At 34.9% G+C, this 22,122-nt stretch overlaps 1 protein-coding gene across 3 annotated transcripts in view; it reads right to left on the bottom strand.

Annotated features, from left to right (window-relative positions):
• The window catches only part of LOC106950291 (general transcription factor IIF subunit 2-like), a 59,676-nt gene extending 38,512 nt beyond the window's left edge, over nt 1-21,164 (bottom strand). For 2 of the 3 annotated variants that reach the window (XM_015037046.1, XM_015037044.1), the window contains exons 1-5: nt 11,175-11,226; nt 10,802-10,905; nt 10,548-10,621; nt 10,395-10,413; nt 8,877-9,021 (exon numbers count right to left, since the gene is read on the bottom strand). In XM_015037046.1, coding sequence (XP_014892532.1) covers nt 8,877-9,021; nt 10,395-10,413; nt 10,548-10,621; nt 10,802-10,867 — 304 coding nt within the window. In that variant the 5' untranslated portion in view covers nt 10,868-10,905; nt 11,175-11,226. Of the gene's footprint in view, nt 1-8,876; nt 9,022-10,394; nt 10,414-10,547; nt 10,622-10,801; nt 10,906-11,174; nt 11,227-21,159 lie in introns of those variants that run through there. The other variant, XM_015037045.1, reaches the window with a different exon arrangement.
• Nucleotides 21,165-22,122: the final 958 nt, after the last annotated feature.

Here is a 22,122-nt window from a genome sequence, read left to right on the forward strand (position 1 = left end):
ATCAGTTCATTGATTAAATATGCAAACAAGACAAATGTGAGGTATTTCTATCTGGGAAAGTTTTCACATTCATGTTATTTTTTTTTCTTCCTTCAGATCTGGACTTGTAAAATGTCTGTTTTTGTTTTCTGAAGGTTGTGGGTTTACGCTCAGTGAGCCTCCATATGCTTCCTTCACGCGGACGCTCTGGGGGAAGGTTACATGCCCCGCTTTCTCACTTCCAGCTATAAACATTTCAACAGGATGCGTCGCACTGAAAAGCTTTTAGGCAGCATTTTCACACATTTCAGCTCTATAGTAACACAGTTGCTCTTGGCTTCAATCTAAATGGTTCACTCAAGAAGAAAATGTTAAAAATCCTCATATTTTTTCTGAGTATGTTACATCAACTTTGGATGCTTCTCCAATAAAGAGCTTTTTTCAAAAAGGTAAAGCTCTTTATTGTAAACAGCTTCTGACTGTTCAGTTTTATTCTGCTTTTGGAGGATTTTTATTAATTTAATCTAACCTCAAGTCAAGGTTATTTGTAAAGCACATTTCAACAGGAATGTAGTTCAAAGTGCTTTACATCATAAAAAACAAGCAATAAACATTAAATTTTCTCAAATATAATCATCAAAATCATCAAGCAAATGCACATCAAATATTTTCATGTGCATTTGTCTACAATTCTAGACTTTTAAATCTAGAAATTAAACGCTTTGTAAGTTCATTTTGGAGTAATTTTCTTGGTTTTTTATTAGAACTAATAAATACAGAAAACTATAGAAAATCTCCAAAATGCTTGTAGGAAAATGTGTCTGATGGAACAACACTGATTTTTAGGCTACAAAATGTTACTAAAAGTACAGAATACCTGTAGTGAAACATGGTGGGGGCAGCATCATGATCTGGGTAACCAGTTAGTTTTGGATCGATTAGTTAGCTGCTAAACAGCCAAGTCAAAATGTCAATTAATTACATAGATTTTAATTTGTTATAAAATTTAACTTATTTAATCGCATTTTGACACGCAGCCGGAACCTTCGTATTCACGCGTTTCTGGTACACCTGTATATCTGACGCACAAGCAGCATTTACAAACAAAAAAGCTGCTTTTCTATGGGGCTTAATTTTTTTAATTTGGATTACCTAAAGAATAGATTAAAATCAGTCAATATATTTATTATCAAACTAATTTCTAATTTAGCAGCAAAAAGGATTTTTGAATTGAAAATGTTACTTATTTTGAAGATATATAGTTTTTCATTAAAATGCAATTAATTGTGATTAATTAATATCAGACCCTGCAAATTATCTTGATTAAAAGTATTAACTGAGCCACAACCAGTGCATATCAACTGCAACATTTATGAGGTTTTTGAAATGGCTCATTTTCTAGACACCAAAAAAATATTAATTTATTGGTTAAAAAAAAAACTGCTTTGTTGGTTTTTATAAGCGTTGACTGTTTTTAGAAGCAGTAGAAACACAAATGGAAATATAAAAACATGCAAAATGTGGCTAATTTAAATTAAAAGTATGCATTAATCATTAAAATCCTGTATGTATGGACAGTAGATAAAGCTGGAATTTCACTCTGTAGTTTGTTTTTTATTCCAACAGTGGAGCTGCTGGTTTGAACAAATAAATGAAGCATGAATTTAAGCAAAGAAAGAGAAAATCTCTGAATTACCACAAAAATGATTTCATTAGTTTCCACTGGTGTTGAAAGAGCAACGAACTGCAGCAGGAGAGCGCAGTCAGCTCTCACCAGCTCTGACAGCGAGATGCCCAAGAGGTTTGAGCAGGAAGAGGAGCCTCCCTGTGGAGCAGCAGAGACAGAACCGAGCCCGAAACGTGCCAACAGCACAAAACACGGACCGGGCTTTAAATTCACACACCGAAACAAGCAAACCCCAACCACAAGATGCAAGGTTCCAACAGTTTAAATATCTTCTGACAGGGCTGGAGAACAAATCAATAATATACGTGTTGATAGACATGTGATCAATAGATTATATTCCATATATTCTGAGTCCCAGAGCAGTCGGTGCCGCTTCCAGAGTCGTGACTAATAGCAGATTCAAAACGGCGTCACTGAGTGTTTTAGATGTATCCAGTAATGAATCAGCATGTGAAAGGTCATTTATCTGGCTGCACAAATATTTAGAAAAACCTTTTACAGAAATTACATTTTAACTTACAGAAATGCTCATCGACCAAAACAGAGTTTTACAAAAGGCCAACACTCTGTGCAAATGTTTTACTTCACCAAAACTGACTGCTTTGTGGATGTAATCTGAACCAAAATTAATCAAACTAAAAAGCAGAGCCTTATACCTCCAACAAATTTTAGAGAGAATCAAAAGTAAACTTCAGTATTATTGTTGCCAACTCTGTTACTCTAAAATGGACAGAACAGATCGGTGGCAAAAACGTTCTGACCCACACAAAACCCAACATGCACAATGTGACACACATTTAAATAATTTGCTACAAATTACCCTAAATAATTAAAAAGGAAAACAAAGTTTTCTTATGTCTGTGAAATCCAGAGGAATTTCTGCTCTCTTAGGCAAACATTTTGATGAGATTTTGTATTTTCAAAGTTTATTGAACATTATAAATTACAAATAAAAAGGTAGGATTAAATAAGTGTTCACTTCTACATCCTTTCCAAACTGAAAGTTGTGATAGATTATTTTATTTTTGGTTATGTAAGCACATGCTTCTTTTCTGTCCTACTGACTGCTTGTTTTTTGTGTTTTTAAAACAACATTTTATTTGCAGTAATACAAATAAAATGGCAGATTTAACAGTTAGTTTAACAGACCATCTATTCATTTTTAGTTAGCTTTAGTCACTTTTAGCTTGTAGAAAAAGATCCGGTCAAGAAATAAATAAAAGTCAACCAACTGAATTTAGGGTGTAGATACAATACAAGACATTTTAACACAAAACACTGTCTTTTTTTTTTCATTTAACATTTAATGATAAAAGTGAAGAAAAAAAAAAATAAGTTAAGTCATTAAAACATTAAAAAACCCAAAGTAAAACCTAAAAGTACAAACAACATGGGCGCCCATTGTGCAGTCTATTTATATAATGCATTTTCTTTTCACAGTTAGTGGGTGTGACTTATATTCAGGCATTCTCAATAATCCATAAATTATTTTAAGGTAGGAAGAATAAAAATGGCAGCGACCCAATCAGAAACAAGCAAGTACAAGAGTAATTAACACTTTTCATCGCTTAGAAAGATCTAAGCTTAATATAAGAAAACTTTAAATTTCTTACTTAAAGATAAGAAATTCAGCTGCTTTGGGAACTGTAGCATGAAAACTGAAGGTTTCTCCATCAGAAACAACTTGTGATTTAAATGAAATCTAAAAGTGTCAGATTATCTGAGCGATAAAGGAACAGTTACAGACAGACTTTCACTGACTCTTAAAGATACAGAAATTTCTCAACTTACTCATGTGAAGCATATTTCAGGTTTCACGAGACAGGTCTGTGTTTTAGGTGGCAGCTGCAGAGCTACAGAAATAAAGTTTCAGCAGCAGTGACTCATGCAGTTTGCTGCCAGTCTTCGTGAGAGAGTCAGGCTGTGAAAATCAAAGTCAAAAAGAAGAACTCGGTTATTAGAGGACGCAGAGAAAGTATTTATGGTGTGGAAGATTTTTACTTTAGATGTGTCAAAACCGTGGACAAGCTTCTAAATGAAGCAGATCAGCAACAGTTTACATTTCCAGACCAAGTTAGTCCATATTTTAAATAACTTTTCCACAAAGATTTTCATGTTTTTGTTCTTACCGATTCTCTTTTTTTAGTGTTTTTTCCAGGCATCTTATGACAACAAATATGATTGTATTTCACTGGCATCTTATGCCACATAGCAACATAAAGTAGTGTAAAACTGAAGAGACGCATCATTTTCAAAGGAAACAAACCCAGTTAGATTCTTCAAGTTATGATCATCATGACTGCAAATGTTAAGGCTATTTTAAAATTCTCTCTACTTTACATAATTCATGCACAAATGTGAATTAAGCAGATTTAAATACTAAGATAAAAAGACTAATATCTTAGTAAACTTGAAATGAGACAAAACTCAAAATGATCTTTTCAGGAAGAGGTAAATAAGAGTAAATATTTCCTTAATATTGATGAAAAAGTTGGCAGATAAATTAACTCAACATGGGAAAATGTTTTGTTATAAGTGAAATATAACAGAAAAGTGGAACAAGCACTTTTTCATCAGTATTAAGGAATTACTTAATTAAAATAAGCCTGTATGTTTTGGCAAAAAGTTACTTTTAAGATAATTTGCTCTTATTTCAAGTGTACTAAGATATAAACTACTAGATCAAAAATACTTGGTAAGATTTTGTGTTTTTGCAGTGTAGTTTGCTGAATATTTTGAGACCCATGCATTATTTTATTCGCATTGATTGTGAACTATTTTGTGTTGGAAAATATATTAAATATTTTTTGTAAAGTTGATTTAATACACAGATATTCATGTCTATTCATTTTGTCTGAATTTCTAAGAAAAGTTATTTATTTGTAGCATGTTTATGATTTGACTGATAAGCTAACATTTTTAAACATGGAAATGTTACTCCCATGATTTTTATTTTTTTTATTCCCCAACCAAACATTGATTTAAAGCATTAGCATTGATGTTTTTTTCCATTATTTGAGGTCTGAAAGCACTGTACCTTTATTGTTAATTTGACCATTTCTCATTTTCTGCTAATAAATACTAAATTTTGGCTCAGAACTTCGGAGACATGTTTTCAGTAGTTCATATAATAACTATATATTTAAGCCTCTCTAAAGAACTCTGGGGAATTTCATTTTACTCAAACGCATACCAGTAAAGAGCAAAATCAGAGAAACTGAACATTTTATTTGCCCTCTTAATTGTTTCCAGAGCTGTATATAGCCTATATATATAATTCTGAAATAAGTTGAAGAAGTTATGCAAAGTTGTGAGACATCTCTAAGGAAATTAACTTCACAATGAAAACGGACATCGAACTCTGTTTTCCACTTCACTGCACTCAAATATTTTAAAGTTTCAATGAAAATCCTCCCAGGCAGCAGAGAGGAAAATCACACTGTAACAACGTTAAGTCCTCCTTACTGTTCTCCTCTTTTGTGGTAGCGAAGCCTGTTCCTTAGCAACCTCTTAATCAATACCTGGTGCTTATCTGGAACAACGCAGAACCACAGGAGAGGAAATAATGGAGGAATATTCTGCTAGCGGCCTCGGAGCACAAAAGCCAAGTCAGGCGCTAACGCGCGTACGTATCAATCACCGACCGTCTCCGTTAGCAACCTCTTGTTGCTGTCGGCTCATTTGAAACTTTCACAACAGGGGCGGACAAAATGCGCAGAATGTAAATTGGTTTGGGATTAAAGAGATTAAAGCCACTGGAGGCAACAGCTGAATCACGTTTCCAAACTTACAGACAAGTACAGAAAGGAAGAGATGGAAGATAAAGATTTTTCCAAACTCATAAAAATATTTGCAATGCATATTTTGTTTTTCATATGATGCAGGCAATCAACAAAAGTCGATATTAAAACAAATTACTATCTATCAGATACAAATTGATAAATAAATCACTGTTTTTCTTAAATTAGACACACTTCAGAACTATTTCCCCATTTAATCTCAAAAATTGGAAAAAAGTATGTCTTTTTATGTAGCGTTTGGAGTCAAATGTATCTTTTTTTATGAAAAAATTAATGGAAAGCACAAGTGCAAATCAAACTCCCTATTAATGTCCAGGTGCTGACATGTCTTGTGTGAAATGTGTGTGTGTGTGTGTGTGTCAGAGAGCAGCAGTGTGTGGGAGACCGGTGCTCCTTCCTGTAGGCGAGTGGGGGCGGAGCCGAGCGGCGGTCAGGTAAATAACAGATTACACACCACCGCATCTCACAGGACTTTATCCCACTTCTAGCTTCCAGCATCACACTTTCACCGTTCAAGCCCTCCATCTGCAGCAGTTACACCTTTCAGGAAAAACTAAAAGGTTTTTAAACCTCCTGTTTGCTGTATTTCCACGTTTACATCCTCAAGATTATAACCCAGCGACTGCCTGAGACACTTTCACCCACCTACCGCTTCACGTACAGTTACTTCAGAATAAAGCCGTGTTATTGCACCGTGTCAACTCCAGCAAATTTCCTGAATGTGTGTCTAATAAAAGCGCAAACAAACAAAAAAGAGAAAAATTCATTATCGCATGTAGGAGGTATTAAGCACTTGAAAGTGTGGAAGCATCTACAGCGAATGAGGGTGGTGATAGAATAAACCTGGATGAGCGGGGAAAAAATGAAATACACTTCAGGCTCAGAATTCTGAAATTAAAATCCAACAGAACTTTTTACTACATTTTAAATTGCTTCTTTAACCAACATCTGAGTGGGAAAAATTACTGCTATGTCACCTTTTGACATCAGTAATGTCAATATTTACCCCATTTTTGTGTCAAAAATAGATCCATCCATCACAAAACGTTGGATTAAAATTTGATTCTGGTGTCAGAGTTTCCATCTGTGCAATACCAAGTTGTTTTTGAAAGATCACACTTTGGGACTATTCCTCTGTAAAACACAACTAGAAAACTAGTTAAGCTCATGGTGTCAGTATCGGTTAAAAGAAAACAAACCAAAATATGATACTTAAAAATACAACATAGACGTTCTATTATAATCAATCGATATTCTGGATATTAGAGTTGTCCTATAACACTTCCTCTATGCTTTACAAAACATGCCAACTACATGTTTTTCTCAGATAATGAGATTTTACTCTGCCTATTTTGAGCTCCTTTCAGAACCAACTAACAAACCGTGTTAGAATTCCGCTTGGGTTGCTTGGTAACGGGCTGGGCTTGGCTGGCTGGGGTTGCTAGGTAACGGGCTGGGCTTGGCTGACTGGGGTTGCTAGGTAACGGGGGGGGAGTGTAAGGGGGGCGCAGTGCCCATGGAATGCAACTTAACTGTCAGGAGATTTTTAAAACAGTTTGTATTAAAAAAAAGCAGTAACTTATTGCCAGAAAATGGCTGGGTGGGTTTTTTAAGCACTTGGGCTGTTTTCGGAAGCAGATGAGACCAAAACGGAAATACAAAAACGTGCAAAATATAATTTATTTTTGTATATGGTCCCCTTTTTAAGCCTCTCTAAAGAACTCTGGGGAATTTCTTCATCCCATATTTACAGTAATTTAAGCTTGATTATTTTACACATAAATACATAAATAGTCATTTAGAAACAGATTTAGGGATTCACAGAGTAATGGAATAGAAACAAATACATTAATTCAAATACAATATCCTATGTAGCCAATTAATTGAGTAGCTAACTAAACTGAAACAAAACTATAATTAAAAACAACAAATGACACAAAATAATGCACAGTTTGTTGGTCTGTTGCCGTCTCTCCTCTAATCTCGTCTTCTCTGCTTGCTAAACTATCAGAAATCTGTTCACTGCTCCATTTTCACACGCTCCCCTCTGGACTGACTTCTGGTCTGCAGAAGAGCGTGCTTTAAACTAATTCGGTCCCGCCTTGGGAAACACCCAAAATATGCTTTTTGTTTTAAAGCCAAGCTCGGCCAATTATGCAGAGTCTTTTTCCACATCAGAGGAAATCACTCATGTCTCGCAGAGTGCTGGCACCCTGGCAGGTGGAGGGCCGCTCTCGAATCCAAACCCCTGCTATTTATTTATTTATTGCAATGATGACTGAATTAGAGAAATAGTTCAATGTTTAACTTAATTTTACATATTATACATCTTGGCTGGGCAATGTGGCTTGAAAATAAAATCTCAGATTTTTTGATACCAGATCCGATTTCTAATTGTAATAATTTTTTTCCCCGCTTTATTTTCTAAATTTTTAAATTACAAATGGCAGATAAGATTTTCAACAAGTGTTCTACAATGACGTATTAGGGCTATGCTATGACAACTTAGTAATAATGTTAGCAGAAAAAAGACACCATTTTACCAGAAAAATCATCTTAAAATTAGAAAAAAGTTGTTTTAATAAGAGAAAATATTAATTATCAAAATATAACCAGCTCAGTTTGTGTAAACATTGTGTGAACATCACTGGAGCTGAAAAATATATTGAATATATATATATAAAATAAACAAAACAACACAAGCAACAAATAAAACTATTTATGAAGTCTCTGTAAACAAAATTGTCATGAAAAAAGTGCTAGTTGAAACCAAAGCACCAAACTGAAGACTTTTGTCATCCAGTTTCTAGTAGAAAAAGAAAAACAATAAATTATGCAAATGGAAATTATTGAGCTTGTTTTAATTTATCGTGCGATTCATTGATTTATTGCTTATTGCGACAGGTCTGTGTATTGGTGAAAAAAATCCCAAATTTCCCAAAATATTGACTCAATATCAATTAATTGATATAATCAATTAATCACCCAATTATAAATCTAATTCCTGTACTCAAAGCATTCACAGCAAAACCCTAATAATCCCTGGTAATTCTTTGGTCACATAGTAACAGGCGCCCCAACAATACAGTCGCAGTTATTTTTAAGCTCTTGATCTGATGCAAATCCTTCTGGCTCTGAAAGGACGAATGACACATTATGCCTGGCAGCAAAATGTCCTCCACAAATACGGAGCTGGTCTCAGTATTCTCATGAATTTTACAGTGCAATCAGAGGAGAAAGCTCCTAACCAAGAAAAATGTGTCTGAATGTCTCGGTTTATCTCACTGCGCTGTGGGCCATTTCATCAAACAAATGCTGACATCTACTTTGGTTTCCACCCAACAGCAGGAAAGCAGGTGCTGCAAACACCATTGCTCCCACTAAAGTCAGAGGGTTTGTATGGGACTGACCTGCGTCGGCCTGGCTGAAGACGACCATGGTCTGTGCACCCACTGTGTGCATGGTGAAGGGATATTCCCTCGGGGCCTGCAGGGACTCCTCCTTCTCTCCTGCAGCCGTCATGGCAGCCAGCTCCTCATTTAGAGTGAAACACACCTGAGAAAGAAAGAAAAAACAACAACAAACGGCTCAGTCGATACAAAACAACAAGTCATATTATCGTCTGTCTTGTGCTTAATCGGGTCAGAAATGATGCAGTGAACTTTTATTGATTCCTGAGAGGAAGTTGAGTCATGTAAGAGCAAACAGAGAAGGGGCGCAACAAAGCGGTAAGAGGATATCAACTACAGGAAACCGAAGTAATAGAGCTCTTCATGCTGAGCCATGCAAAAGTATTCACACCCTGTGAACTTTACATTAAGTTGCACAACAACCACAAACTTCAACCGGTATTTTATTTGTCCTTAGAAGTCACTTAAAAGGGGACCTATAATTCAAAATACACTTTTTGGACGTTTTTGTGCTTGCATTGGGGTCTCTGCTACTTCGAGAAAGAGCACAAGCGCTTAAAAAAAAAACACCCACCCATTTTTTGGCAATAAATTTATGTGTTTTGGCATCTGGAATCCGAATCATTTCGAAAACTTCTGGATTTTTAAGTAACAATGGACAGGCACAGCCCATCACCTAGAAACTTCAGTAGAGTTCTGCCTGTTACCTAGCACCCCAAGCTCCAATTCCAGAACATTTGGTCAGCTGGTTTTCCTGATGTATGCAATGTACAATGGCTGCTGGAAAACAAAGTTGTTTTGTTGTCGACTTAATATTCAGAAACTACTTGCTGCACTCTTGTTAGTTGTGCATGAGGCTCCCCTTGTTCTTTTCAAAGATTTTGAATGCGTTTGCAGCCATTTTCACATGTAAATGTAAATGGGGGCGTGGCCAAAAGCAGCTTATTTGGATTTAAATTACAGAGGCCCTAAAATATAAAATTATTCTGAGAGAAACTCAGAGAAGGCAGAACTGACCAGTCTGAAATTTCATTATCAAACATCACATTGTTTGTGCAAAACAATGTGTAAACATGTTTTGTAAAGCCTATCCTGTTCAAAGAAACATAACAGGTCACCTTTAAACGGTAAATAGAAACTAAAAGTGAACTTTTTGACATTAGAAAAGTAACTCTCCCCATATTCCAGAACACAACATCCCCGCAATGATGACTGGTGGTGGCAGCATCACAAAGTGGAGACGCCATACTTTATTAGAGACAGGAAACTGGTTAGAGTTGATGAGAAGGTGGCAACTTTGAGAAGTACCAGCAGAAAAACAACTATATTGGCAAAGTTACGATTAAATAATATGTAAAGGCTCAGTCAAAGTCCAGACCTAAGCGCAATGGAGAATCTGTGACTTACTGAGCAAAGAAAACGCGGGGCTACATTCATGTCACCAAACAAATGTTGAAGTTTATGACTTAAATATGACAGGAGAACAAAACCGTGGTTTGATCATGAAATATGTCTCACCTCTGTTTTTCCTTGTTTTCTGTAAAAAAACAACAACAAAGCATCACTGATTTGTGGAGCAAATCATTAATCTGTAGCACATAAAAGCCAAACATCAGATATCATGATTGGTAATCTGCAGGTTTAACAGATAAAGAACTATTTGATACATACTTTTCTATTGATATCTTTCCAACTTCTCCCTTTTCTGTGACTTTCTCCCATTGCTGCGATAAATATTTGGGAACCTGACGGAAGGTGAAAATACACGCTAGTTAATGGTTTTTGCTAGCGTTTATTTCTCAGCTAAAACGCTAAAATGATCATTAAACATTTAAACTTGTGAGCAAAACACGGAGAGACATTTTTGTTGAATCTGTGTGCTTCAGTCTTTGAACAAACATGCATTTTAGTTTACATGAACAAACCTTAACGAGCCACACGCTCTTATTCTGTCGGAGTCCAGATAAATTCACCTCCTTTTTGTCGGACATTGTTGTTTCTGACCGCAAACTGGAAATAGCGCCTCCATCTGTTGAAGAAGCATCAAACTTCCTGACTTTCAAAATAAAACAATGCATGTTTTATTAGAAGAGAGAAGATGGAGAGAGTTTGAAAAAATATAGAAAAGTTTAGTATAATAGATATACTGAAAGAAGAATTTGGGAAGTAAACATATACAAATCATTATTTAAAGAAAACGGAATTGCTTAATACAATTCGATTATATTGTTTTTTCATATGTAGAAATTATACCGTCATCAATTACACTCTATACCAGTAGGTGGCGGTAATATAAATCTTTAGTTTCCTAACAACCGACAAAGAAAAGGAACAGCTTTGCGCATGCGTGACTCATTTCCAACGTGGACACAGAAGAAAACTTTGTTTTTCCTTTGTCTTAAACGCAAATGGAAGGAACACATTTCCACCAAAACATAACCAGAAAAAAAATCAGAAAATTTCTCAAAGATTAAAAAAGAAAAAAAGTATATTTCTGAGCTTGAAAAGTCGAAAGTTAGATTGAAAAAAAAAACCAAACAAACAAAAAAAAAACTAGAGTTTCCAAAAGTAAAAAATTTCAACTTTTCAAAGTGGAAACTCAGAAATTTCCACTTTTTTTGTCTTGAAAATTTCTGATATTAATCTCAAAATTTCTGATTTTTTTGGCAGAAATTTTGGGGAAATGCGAGGGGCTCACGACAGCGTGGGAATTCTGGCTCTTTTTAGAGATCCGGCTGTTTCGGCTCCAAAGCCGCTCTTCAGATTTTTTATTTATTTTTTTATTTTTTTATTAATTCATTATCCAACAGAAAGATGAATGAGATCAGCTCATAGTCAGAAATTACTATATTCAACGGCTCTTCTTCTGGGTCATTGTAAAGTAAAAGGTGCATTTTGAGTTTTAAAATACCATATGAGTCTGTTATTTGGCTTTTGATGTTACATTTACAGATTTACCTGCGGAAAATTGATAGATCAGGAGCTTTTAATGAATAAATCTTCCCATTTTGTCTAAAACTTGTGTTTGTATTGAACCAGCAATCAGGAAACATGCTTCTGTTACAGAGAAGAAATGTTTTCTTCTCTGAAAAACACCAGTAATAAATCTCAGGCTCTGAAAGAAGTGAAGGGATTATTTAAATCCACAAGGGGGCGTCCTGAACTGTCTAACACTGAAGACTGAGGATGAAAGAGAATTAACTATAGTTATTGTTTTAGTATAATGTAGAAAATATGTGATATTAGTTACACACAGAAAATGTACATTTTAACACTATTTGTTGCTTATGATGGTATAAAAGTATAATAAAAATGCTCTTCGCTTGCTTATATTCTGCATTGTTCAATGGACTGAAGACTGCTTTTTTCCCCTCCATGTATGGGAAACACTGTGCTGCCATGAGGCTGTGGCATAATTCAGGATCACAGCTGATAGAAAGTTCTTAGGGTGCAGCCATACTGATCTGTTGTCTTGCATGTTAATACACAATTCGATCACTATGTTGTTTTATGCAACCACTGCACATTATCAGTTCAGCTTTACCGCTATTTTAAGTTGATTTTTTTTCTCCAAAACACATTAAAGAAAATTGAAAAGTGGAGGAAAACTCTGTTTTTATTCTTTTATAAATTGTGTGAAAATCACGTTGCCCCCAATGTTTATCTTCAAAGTTTAACATTGTCAGTGGGTTATTATAGCTGCATTTGACAACAGACTGCCATACAACGTATTAATGCGCAACAAAAGAGCTTGTGGTGATCTGTGTATTTGTAGATGTCTGTGTTTAATTTAATTTGATTAAAAACCTGTTTCCCCTGGTTTTTTTATCTAAATAGATCTAAAAAAAAACCCAGGGGAAACAGGTTTTTTTTTTATCTAAAAACCAGGGGAAACATTCTTTCCTCTGTATTTAGAATATTTTTAAAAGGTAAAATATTCTCATAAATGATTAGTGCAAACAACTGCAATAGCTTTTCATTTTAAACTGATATTCTGATAAAGGAAGTGTATTTTTGTGGTTTTGTCGTGTATATAAATTGTTCCTATGCTAAGCATAACTCCTAAGCTTCGGTCTCGTCACTCAAAGGATGTTATCCAGTGATAATATTTAACATTAACACAGCCTGCTATGACGGTAGCAGTTTAGACAGGTAGCACCAACAGATGGCCATCTATCCGTGCTATGGTAGGAAAATCTGATGAGGTAGCATAGATAGTCAGAACACCTGTTGGCTCTCAGGTTTGTTCTTAAAAGCCAGAAGAAGTCGTTAATGATTGCAAATCTGCTGAAGACCAGGGTCGAGCACCGCACTGATTTCATCGTTTGTCCAGGTTGTGGGTGGCTCTCTTATGCCCACAAGCTTCTTTAATCGCTAACATTTAAATCACCGACTTCAAGCTGTCTGAAGAGAAAAACGTCTGTTGACAATGTAAATGAGCTTATTGTCACCGCTTTAAAGTCGTGGCAAAAGAATTAAAATACTATACCATGTCAATCAAAAAGTCAGGTGAATGAATCTCACAATAGTGTCACAAAACATAAAGGATTGTCTTGTAAAAGCAACCATTTTTTATTTTTATTATTATTGGAATGTTTTGGTGATAGACCAAAATAAAGTACTCGGGGGACACAGGGAAGTAAAATGAAATTAGAATAAATTAAAAGAATACAGCTTTAAGTCTTTTCACCTCCAGAATATTACATTAAATTCAAATCAATTCAAATTTATTTAATCAAAGACGGCACATTAAACAGTGTTGCATGATAAAAACAGATAAACTGTTGTTTTGTACATAAGGTTTCCAGCCACAGGCTAATTTGCAAACACAGGCTGGGATTGGACCTTTATTAAAAGGCAGCAAAATTAAAATGAAAGATTCCTCTCATACGCACACATTTCTGACTATAAGCAAGAAAAACTTTACTGATTATTTTTTCTAAAACAGCTAAAACTCAGCCAAACAACATTTTTAAATCTACCATTCTCAATTGGTCAGTCTGGACTTTGACTGAGCCATTCTTTGGAGCGATTCTGAAAGCTTAGTGTCTGCAGACTGATGATGTTTGCAACAAACCTGGTTCTGCATATGCTGCAGTGAAGGTGACATAAATAAAATAGATTAAAAGAATAAATAAACAAATGTTGACAAACTTCACATCTTTATCATCAAAATAAAACCCTGTTACATATAAATATATAAATATATATACATATATAGCTAAATCATAAGAGAATATCCCTTATTATTTTACTTTTTCTGTAAATGCTTCATCTTCCAGATAACTATTTAGAAAATAAAAAAGGTTTATTGAATATATTTATGGTATATTTGTACATTGCTTCAATTCTTCAGCAATACTGCTCCACAAAGTCACTCCACAGGTTGATACAGAAATGCTTTTCATTCCTAAAATTTATACCTAGTCTTAAATTGTATCTGGCATCTTTTTTCTTTAATATTTTTGAGTAATAGATTAGATTATGTTTTTCTCTGTACATTACCTGTGCTGTTTTGAATTTAACTAAATCCATAAAACTGAAGGTACATGATTTTATAAAATAGTGGTTTTGCGTTTGTGGTCTTGCAAGTTTCTGTAGGATGTTTTGAAAAGTTGTGTTAAACATTATTTACTCTCTTTAACGACACCGGGGGGACAATTTAAAAACAATGACATTTTAAAGGGTAGATAATAATTCAGTAGTGACATTTATTACTGCCTCATCATATCTGTTTCATAACTGAACCAAATGAAATGTAAAAGAGGCCTCAACGAATGTGACTCCGGTGGATCCTGAGCATGTTAATGTGTGAGTAACGATAAAGATCAGGTCGCTGAAGGCATTCGTAATCTTTTTTTTTTTTGCAGAAACGTTGGTAATGTTGTGGTTATTGCTCAGCTCACAGCTGGCTTTCTGATGCTTGAGCCTTTATTAGCATGTAGAAGTGAGATCTAGTCATATGTGGGAGGCATTATGATGCCAGGTGTGAACACATGTGACCAGTCATCCACATGGGCATCGTTATATCGATGTTGAAAAGACTCTTACAAATCAAGAGGTGATTGTTTGCATAAAGTAACAAAGTTTAAAGTAAAAGTTAGAGGATATCAACATGTTAAATCTATTATTTTCTTTAATCATTCTTACCTTTAAATGATGGCTTCATACCTGGACCTTCAGAGACGTATAAAGACAGTTTCAAAGTTGGGCTTTTATCACCTGAACACTAATGTTTCTAGAGCAGGGATGTCCAGTCTTTTCGTTTCATGGGTCATACATGTTGAAACTACTCTGTGGGCCATAACATTGTTAGTATTTTCCTTTAGCTGCAAAAAAAACTATTTAATAAAATTTATTTTTTACCTGCTAAATATGATAAAGGATAAACTCAGCTCAATATTTTAATGAAATAACCAAAGCAATCAGATTCCTGCAGACATTTATTGTAGAGTTTATACTGAAAACAGGTCTTGCAGGTTTGCCAAATTTAAAATAAAACGACAACAAACCATATCTTACATTTTCATCTTTTCCTAGATTTGTTTTGTGTCTTTTCAGCAACAAGAACAGGATTTTGTTTATTAAATGGTCATGCCCAAGTCTGAATTTTAGTAAAAGTGTTTTTGGTACTTATTATTTATAAATTACATTAAATTTATAATGTAAGGGGCAAAAACCTTGCCCCTTATATTTTCCATTTTAAAATTTTAAAGTGAAAACTTTAAATTTAGACTATTCTTGAACAGTAATCAACGGCCACCCAAAGTTGTTCTGATGGCTGCAAATGGCCCCCGGGCCGTACTTTGGACAACCCTGATCTCAAGAAACTCCTCTATGCATTTGTCTTTAGTCGCATTGATTACTGATACAGTAAAAAGATCAATCACACAGCTGGACGCTGAATCCATAACGCCTTGTTGATTCAGTCAGAGGCTTCTTCAAACTCGCTGTTATACAGACTGCTAGTGGAGATCTTTCCTGCCAACAGCGATCACTATTTATAATAACTCTTTGAAGAATTTGAATGAATATGAGTTAAAACAACATTTAATTTCCCTTTGAGGTCAATAAAGTATCTTTAAATTAGAATTTGGTACCTGTGTCTGTTACCTGCAGTGATGAAGAATTTATTATTTTGACTATTTTATTTTATTCATTTTTTTTTCCCATTCAGTGGAGCACCATCTACTTTAAAGGTTTTGCTAAAAATAAAAGATCCGACTTTCTTTGTTTTTAGAAGGAAAACATAACAGAACGTTTCTAACAAATATCTGCAGCACAGTCAATAAGAAAATAAATGTTTGTGAAGGTCATTTAAACATGGCTCCAGAAACAGAAATCTGTAATTATTTTTATTTGTATGGAGCATTCTTTGAAAGACAGCTCTGTTGGCAGACCAGAGTCGCTTGTCTTTTTTAAATTCTCGGCATTGTAAAAACTAGATGAAGCAAAAACAAAGAAAAACTCTCCTTTTGTATTTCTCAATGTAGACAAGGCAGCATTCTCACTGCAGCAGCTCATTTGTGTATACTGCCATCTTGTGGACAAATGTGAAACTGCTTAGATTGAATGAATGAATGAATGAATGAATAAGAGTGAAATAACATTACTAAAACTTCACATTCAGGGATTTAAATGTGTATATGTTTTACAAATGGCAGATAACAGGAATCAGGGAGTGTAAAGATAGCAGCATTTATATGTTTATACCCCAAAGTTGTTTTTTTTTTTTTTATCTATTTGAATTCATTCTAAGCCATGTGTCACAAGATGCCCAATTTTTTGTCTGATGAAAGAAAGGCTGAAAAAATAAGCAGAAAACTCCCTCCAAAATCAGTTGACTCATTGTTAGCTTCCCCTACAAATCTTTGATGTGTTTTCAGTTGACACTGAAGTAGACTAGGTATGTCCAAAACTGCCTTTTTGGATTGCAAAAATTAGACTACAGTGTTAAAGGGGAAGTTTTATGGTTCTAAAAGGTTTGGTGTCTTAACTTCCCGAATGTTAAGACACCAAACCTTTTCGTTAAGTCGTGATCAATGTGCACTGCACCGGTACCCCGTTACCTAGCAACGCCAGCCAAGCCCAGCCCCGTTACCTAGCAACCCAAGGCGAACTGCAGCACATTTGGTCAGCTCGTTTTACTGCTGGAAAAGACAAGTCTTTTGTTGTTGGCTTACCTTCCAACAACCACTTGCCTTATTTTTGTTGGTTGTGTAGAAGGCTCTACTTCTGCTTTTCAAAGATGTACAGAAAAAGGGCAGAGGGGCTGTCAGTTACCGGTTGCTATGGTAACCACCAACTGTCAAGAGCATCAGAACTTATAAACCAATAAATGTCAAGACAACAAAACGTTTTGACTACACAAAGTGAACCTGGAGAATAAATAACCACATTTGGACAAACTTCACATCTATAATATTGTTTAAATAAAACCTTGTTACAATGAAAAAATAACTGGAAGTTTTTTATAAAGCTGAAAACAACAAAAGAAGATAGTCTGCAAGTCTCAACAGGTTATCAACATGAATGAATCTGATTAAAAAGATCCAGACAGCTGTTTATTCTCAGCTAATGCATTAGCTGTGATGGATACTGAATAGAGTGCTAGGAGCTGTGAGCTGCAAATCCTCAGCGCAGTAACTTCCTGTTTTCATTCTGGGTCTGTCAACACGGTGACCTGAGACGTCTCTGCAGCACAGAGACTCATTCATGTTGCTGCGGACAGCTGGTCAACCATCAGCACATCCACATCAACCTTTCTGCTGGAAGGTCGCAACGTCCAGAAACAGTTTCTAAGGTTTCCCAGCGTGCTTCTTACAGTTTTATCAGCATCAGAAAGACTGACACAATGAAGCTAAAGTCCACCTTCACCTGGCTGAGTGTTTCAGTAGCTGCTGCCAGTCGCTTGGTGGTCTCAGAAATCCCTTTTCAACAGGGATAAAATGAGCCTGGCAAAAGATTTATCCCTGGTTTTAGCTTTCTCCATCAAGGTCATTCCAACTTAGAAAGTGTTTTAGCCACAAAACACTTTCCCTGTTTGATTATATTTATATATAAAAAAAATATGTATATTTGAACAAGAAGAGGCTCATCTTATATTTCTCCTTCAAATGCTGATGAGGATCTAAAAAGGGCTTCAGCATGAAAGCAGCAGCAGAAAGAAAATAACTGATTTTATTTCTAAAAGTTTTTGAAGCTGAATGGAAAGCCGTTGTCATGGCAACCCCTTCTTGGCAGCCTTAACGACCTGAGAAGGGAAGCAAAAAAAACAAAAAACAAAAACAAAAAAAGAGTTATAAGGAAAAATAAAAAGGATTAAAAGGATGTTTTCAGTTAACCCTAACTTAAAATAAGACACAACTGCTGCAAAAATCCTTTTTTCTGGACCAGCACTAGACCTGAATGTTTATGTAATGATGGAAAAAAACATCCAAAACAAGTCAAGTTGGTGTTTTATTTGGTTTTTTTTTCTTTTTGCTGATTTTTATCAGTATTTTGGAGTTTAAATTATAGAAGTTCACCAGTCAAAATACATTATTTTCTTTATATAGAAACTTTCAAAAGTGATTTCCAACTAATCAGAATCAAAATCACTTTGATTCTCATTAGAATCAGAATCAGTCATTACATCAAAGTTTCTTTGATGTAATGGTGAAAAAAATAAATAAATTATGAATGTGAAAAAAGAAATATATGTATAAACAAGGTTTCACCCAAGCCGGGTGGGGGCACAAGTAAAGCCTGGTGGCCCACCAGACTTATAATACGTAGGAGGAAATCCTGTATAAATGTGCAGACAGACTGGCCGGTGTCTTTATGCCAGTCATTTAACTATTGTTCATCAATCTTCTTTATTATTTATTTCAAAAGATTATTCTACACAAAATAAGGAGTTATGATTCAGGCTTTACCTTTTTTAATTTGTATTAACCTGAACTTACAGGCAATCTTGTAATTCATCAATCCAATGTCAGTGCAAAACATCAACAAGATCAAGAGAACTTAAAAAAGGCAGTAGCTATTAAAAATCTTCCACCTTCTGCAAGCTTGGATCGATTATGTGTCCACTGTCGCCTCATGCTTGCTTAGATGGGAGGATTGCTGCAAAATCAGTGAATCCTTGTAACTGGCTGAGTTTTTGAAGAAACATATACTGAATCCTGCCTGTGTTCAGTTTAAAATCTGCATGAAAAATTTAAGAATATTTTTATTATAATGCTGCTTCAATTAAATATTAATATTGGACTTTTGACTGATATTTTGCAAATAACACTGATCAGCCTGTTGAGGGTGCCATAATCAAAGTTCTTTCTTGTTGGCTTTAATATCAGAAAATGCAATTATTTATGATTATTTATTTGTGGGATGCCTTACATTGGGGATTTATTTTATGCATCTGATGTGTGTTTATTAAGAACTGCAGTATTCCACACATACAAATCATTTGAAGTTATAGAAAAGTGAAAATTAGTCTTAAAAAATCCAGCTAGTTGCTTGCAAAAATGAAGTTGCTGTGACTTTGTTAGTCACAAATTGTCTTGAAAGTAACATCAATTCACTTTACTTAAATTTAAAAAGCAAATAGTAGGCAAGAAGATTTAATTTCTTAAATTAGGTCCTTAAAGAATGGTTTCATGTAACGTTTTATATTATATTCATGGCAACATGTTGATCAAAGTGTTTGAAAATCATCTCCATAAACTTGTCTCTGGGTCGGTGCCATCTCAGATTCTCTCCTTCATTATTAAGTGCAGTATTTCCACAGGCGCCTCTCAGGTTTCCCTTTCACTCATCGCTCAGGTGTGCACATCTAAGGTTACTTCTTTGTTTAATTCATTGCGCTCACTGTATGCTTCTTTATCCGTGCAGTTTCTGTAATGACTGCACTGAAACGTGCAAGCCTTTAATCCAGATTTTTATTAGCCCATATCTTCATATAAAGTCTCTCCCTGCGGAGCGGTTTACGTTTTAACTCCATACGTTGTACAATAAGTAGTAAAATCTGTTCTACTGAATATATAGGAAACTAATAAGTGACTAATATCCAAGTTCCCACATGACTTATGCATGAAAAATAAAGAAAAGTTAGATTTATGAGTCTGCAGATGAAACAAGTCTTCATGCCTTTACCCACATTAATGGTAAAGGGAAAAGAACAACAAACATTGATAGGTTGTGCAGCAGACTGCATGTTGTGGCGCATACATGTCTCCAGGTGATATTTTGCCTGCAGATTAAAACAGGTGTACAACTTTAGTAAAACTGGAGCAGGTCAGTACAAGTTTTTCAAAAAGCTTTAACAGACAGAGCTTTTTAACAAAGCCCACATTTTAATCAAATAACAAACAACAGAAATGACCATGGTAAAAAAAAAAAAATAGAACTGTAAAAATGTACTTTCTTCTTTTTGTCACACTTGAATGTGTTTTATCATCAAGCTATTTTTTTTAATCAGAAGACAAACATAACTCCAGTAAATACAAAATGTAGTTTTCAAATCATAAATGAATTGATTAGGAAGAAAAAACCCACCAACAGTCCAATCCAAACCTCTTCTCTTATTAATTTGCTGATTGAGCACATCTTCTACTTGTTTGCTTTCACTAGCAGCATCCAGGACTTATTACTGACACACCTGTAAAATAAAAAAAATAACCAAAATTTACTGTAAAATCACAAAATATTGCCAAGTAGTTTTGGTCTTGTTTCTAGTGCAAATATCTCTGTACACGTGAAATAAGACAAAACTAACTTACAAGTAACTTTTCAGCAAGACGTAGAGGTTTGTTTTCAGTAAATACAAAGGTATTAGATTAAAGAATACGGCTCAAAAGTAAAAGCTACAGCTCAACAGATCTAAATCCTGTTGAGAAAACGTGATAAGACTTGATAAATATTGTTTACAGACAATCAGAGTTGCAAATTCAGCTCTAAGTGTTGTGAAATGCGGCATTAGATTTTGATGTAGAACAGATGAAAACAAATGTGCACCACATTTTGGTAAAAGAAAAGTATTGTTTTCTTTCAGCTTCAGAATTATGCCTCACTTTGGATTTGTGTGTAACAGGAAATCCTGTTAAAATACTCCAAAGCTGTAGCTGTGTAGTGATAAAATTACTAAAAAGTTGAAAGGGGGGTGAATACTTGAACAGGACACAAACTAAAACCACGTCAAACAACAAATCTCCCAAATAAAAACTGGACCTGGATATCCAGTGATGATCAGAAAACACCAGAACACAGATGTTACCATGCTTGAACACTGAAGTTCATTGACCTTTAGTGTCCAACAAAAGTGGACATTTCTCCCAGCCGGGGGGAGACAGAGGCCCCAAACGCTACCTGTGTGTAGAATAATCCTTCAGTGTGGTCAACACTTGTGTCTGCAGAGAGATCCAGCAACACTCTGTCTACCTTTGTGTGACCAGCACTGTTGTGGTGATGTTTTGCTCAGCCTGCCACAAATGTTTATTTTTAGTCCATTGTATCCATTGACATCCCAGCTAGCAACCTCAGACAAATATAATGTGGGTAAAGCTTTCCAAAAACCAGTATTCATATTTATGTATGAATAAGAACCTTATTTGGATTTATTTGACAAATTAAAAAAAATTAATGCACTTAATTCAATAGAAAATCAAATACAGGTGTTTATGGTTGGAAAGACAAAGGAAGGGATATTAACTTGATTATTTGTTATACATCAAAGATGCAGTCACAGATGGTGGCAAAAAGTAATTTAAACTTGATAGGTGGAGAGATTGGTTATCATCTTGGTGGTCTTAATATACAAATTTCTTGTGCAAATGCAGCTGAAACCAGATATTTTAGACACTACAAAAGTATAATCCAGATTAAAAAATTTTCTGGTTAAGGTGAATTAGGATAATCTGATTTGTTTTGATGTTCCACATTGTCACTCCAGGAAGTGGTGTGTGTCATAAATTTCCTATCACAATCATGCAAAGCAGTGACATCATTATCTTAGCTTTCACAAATTGTTAAAGACTTTGTTGAAAAAAGCAATAAAGAATATCTGAACTGTTATTTAGTAGCTGAATGGTGGTATTTAGAAATAATAATACTTTTATCAATCATAAGTCTATCTTCGTACGTTTTCAAAAAGAAAAAAAATGGCTTTGCGTATTGGAATTTTTTAAATAGCTTCGGTTTTATTCGGCTCTTTCCGTGATCTTAGCTCGGCCCTTTCCGTCATTTCTCGTGCCGTTCCGTTTATGTT

Source organism: Poecilia latipinna, unplaced genomic scaffold (assembly GCF_001443285.1).
Source record: "Poecilia latipinna isolate Pla-1442-1.1 unplaced genomic scaffold, P_latipinna-1.0 Scaffold390, whole genome shotgun sequence".
In the NCBI taxonomy this organism is placed as follows: domain Eukaryota; kingdom Metazoa; phylum Chordata; class Actinopteri; order Cyprinodontiformes; family Poeciliidae; genus Poecilia; species Poecilia latipinna.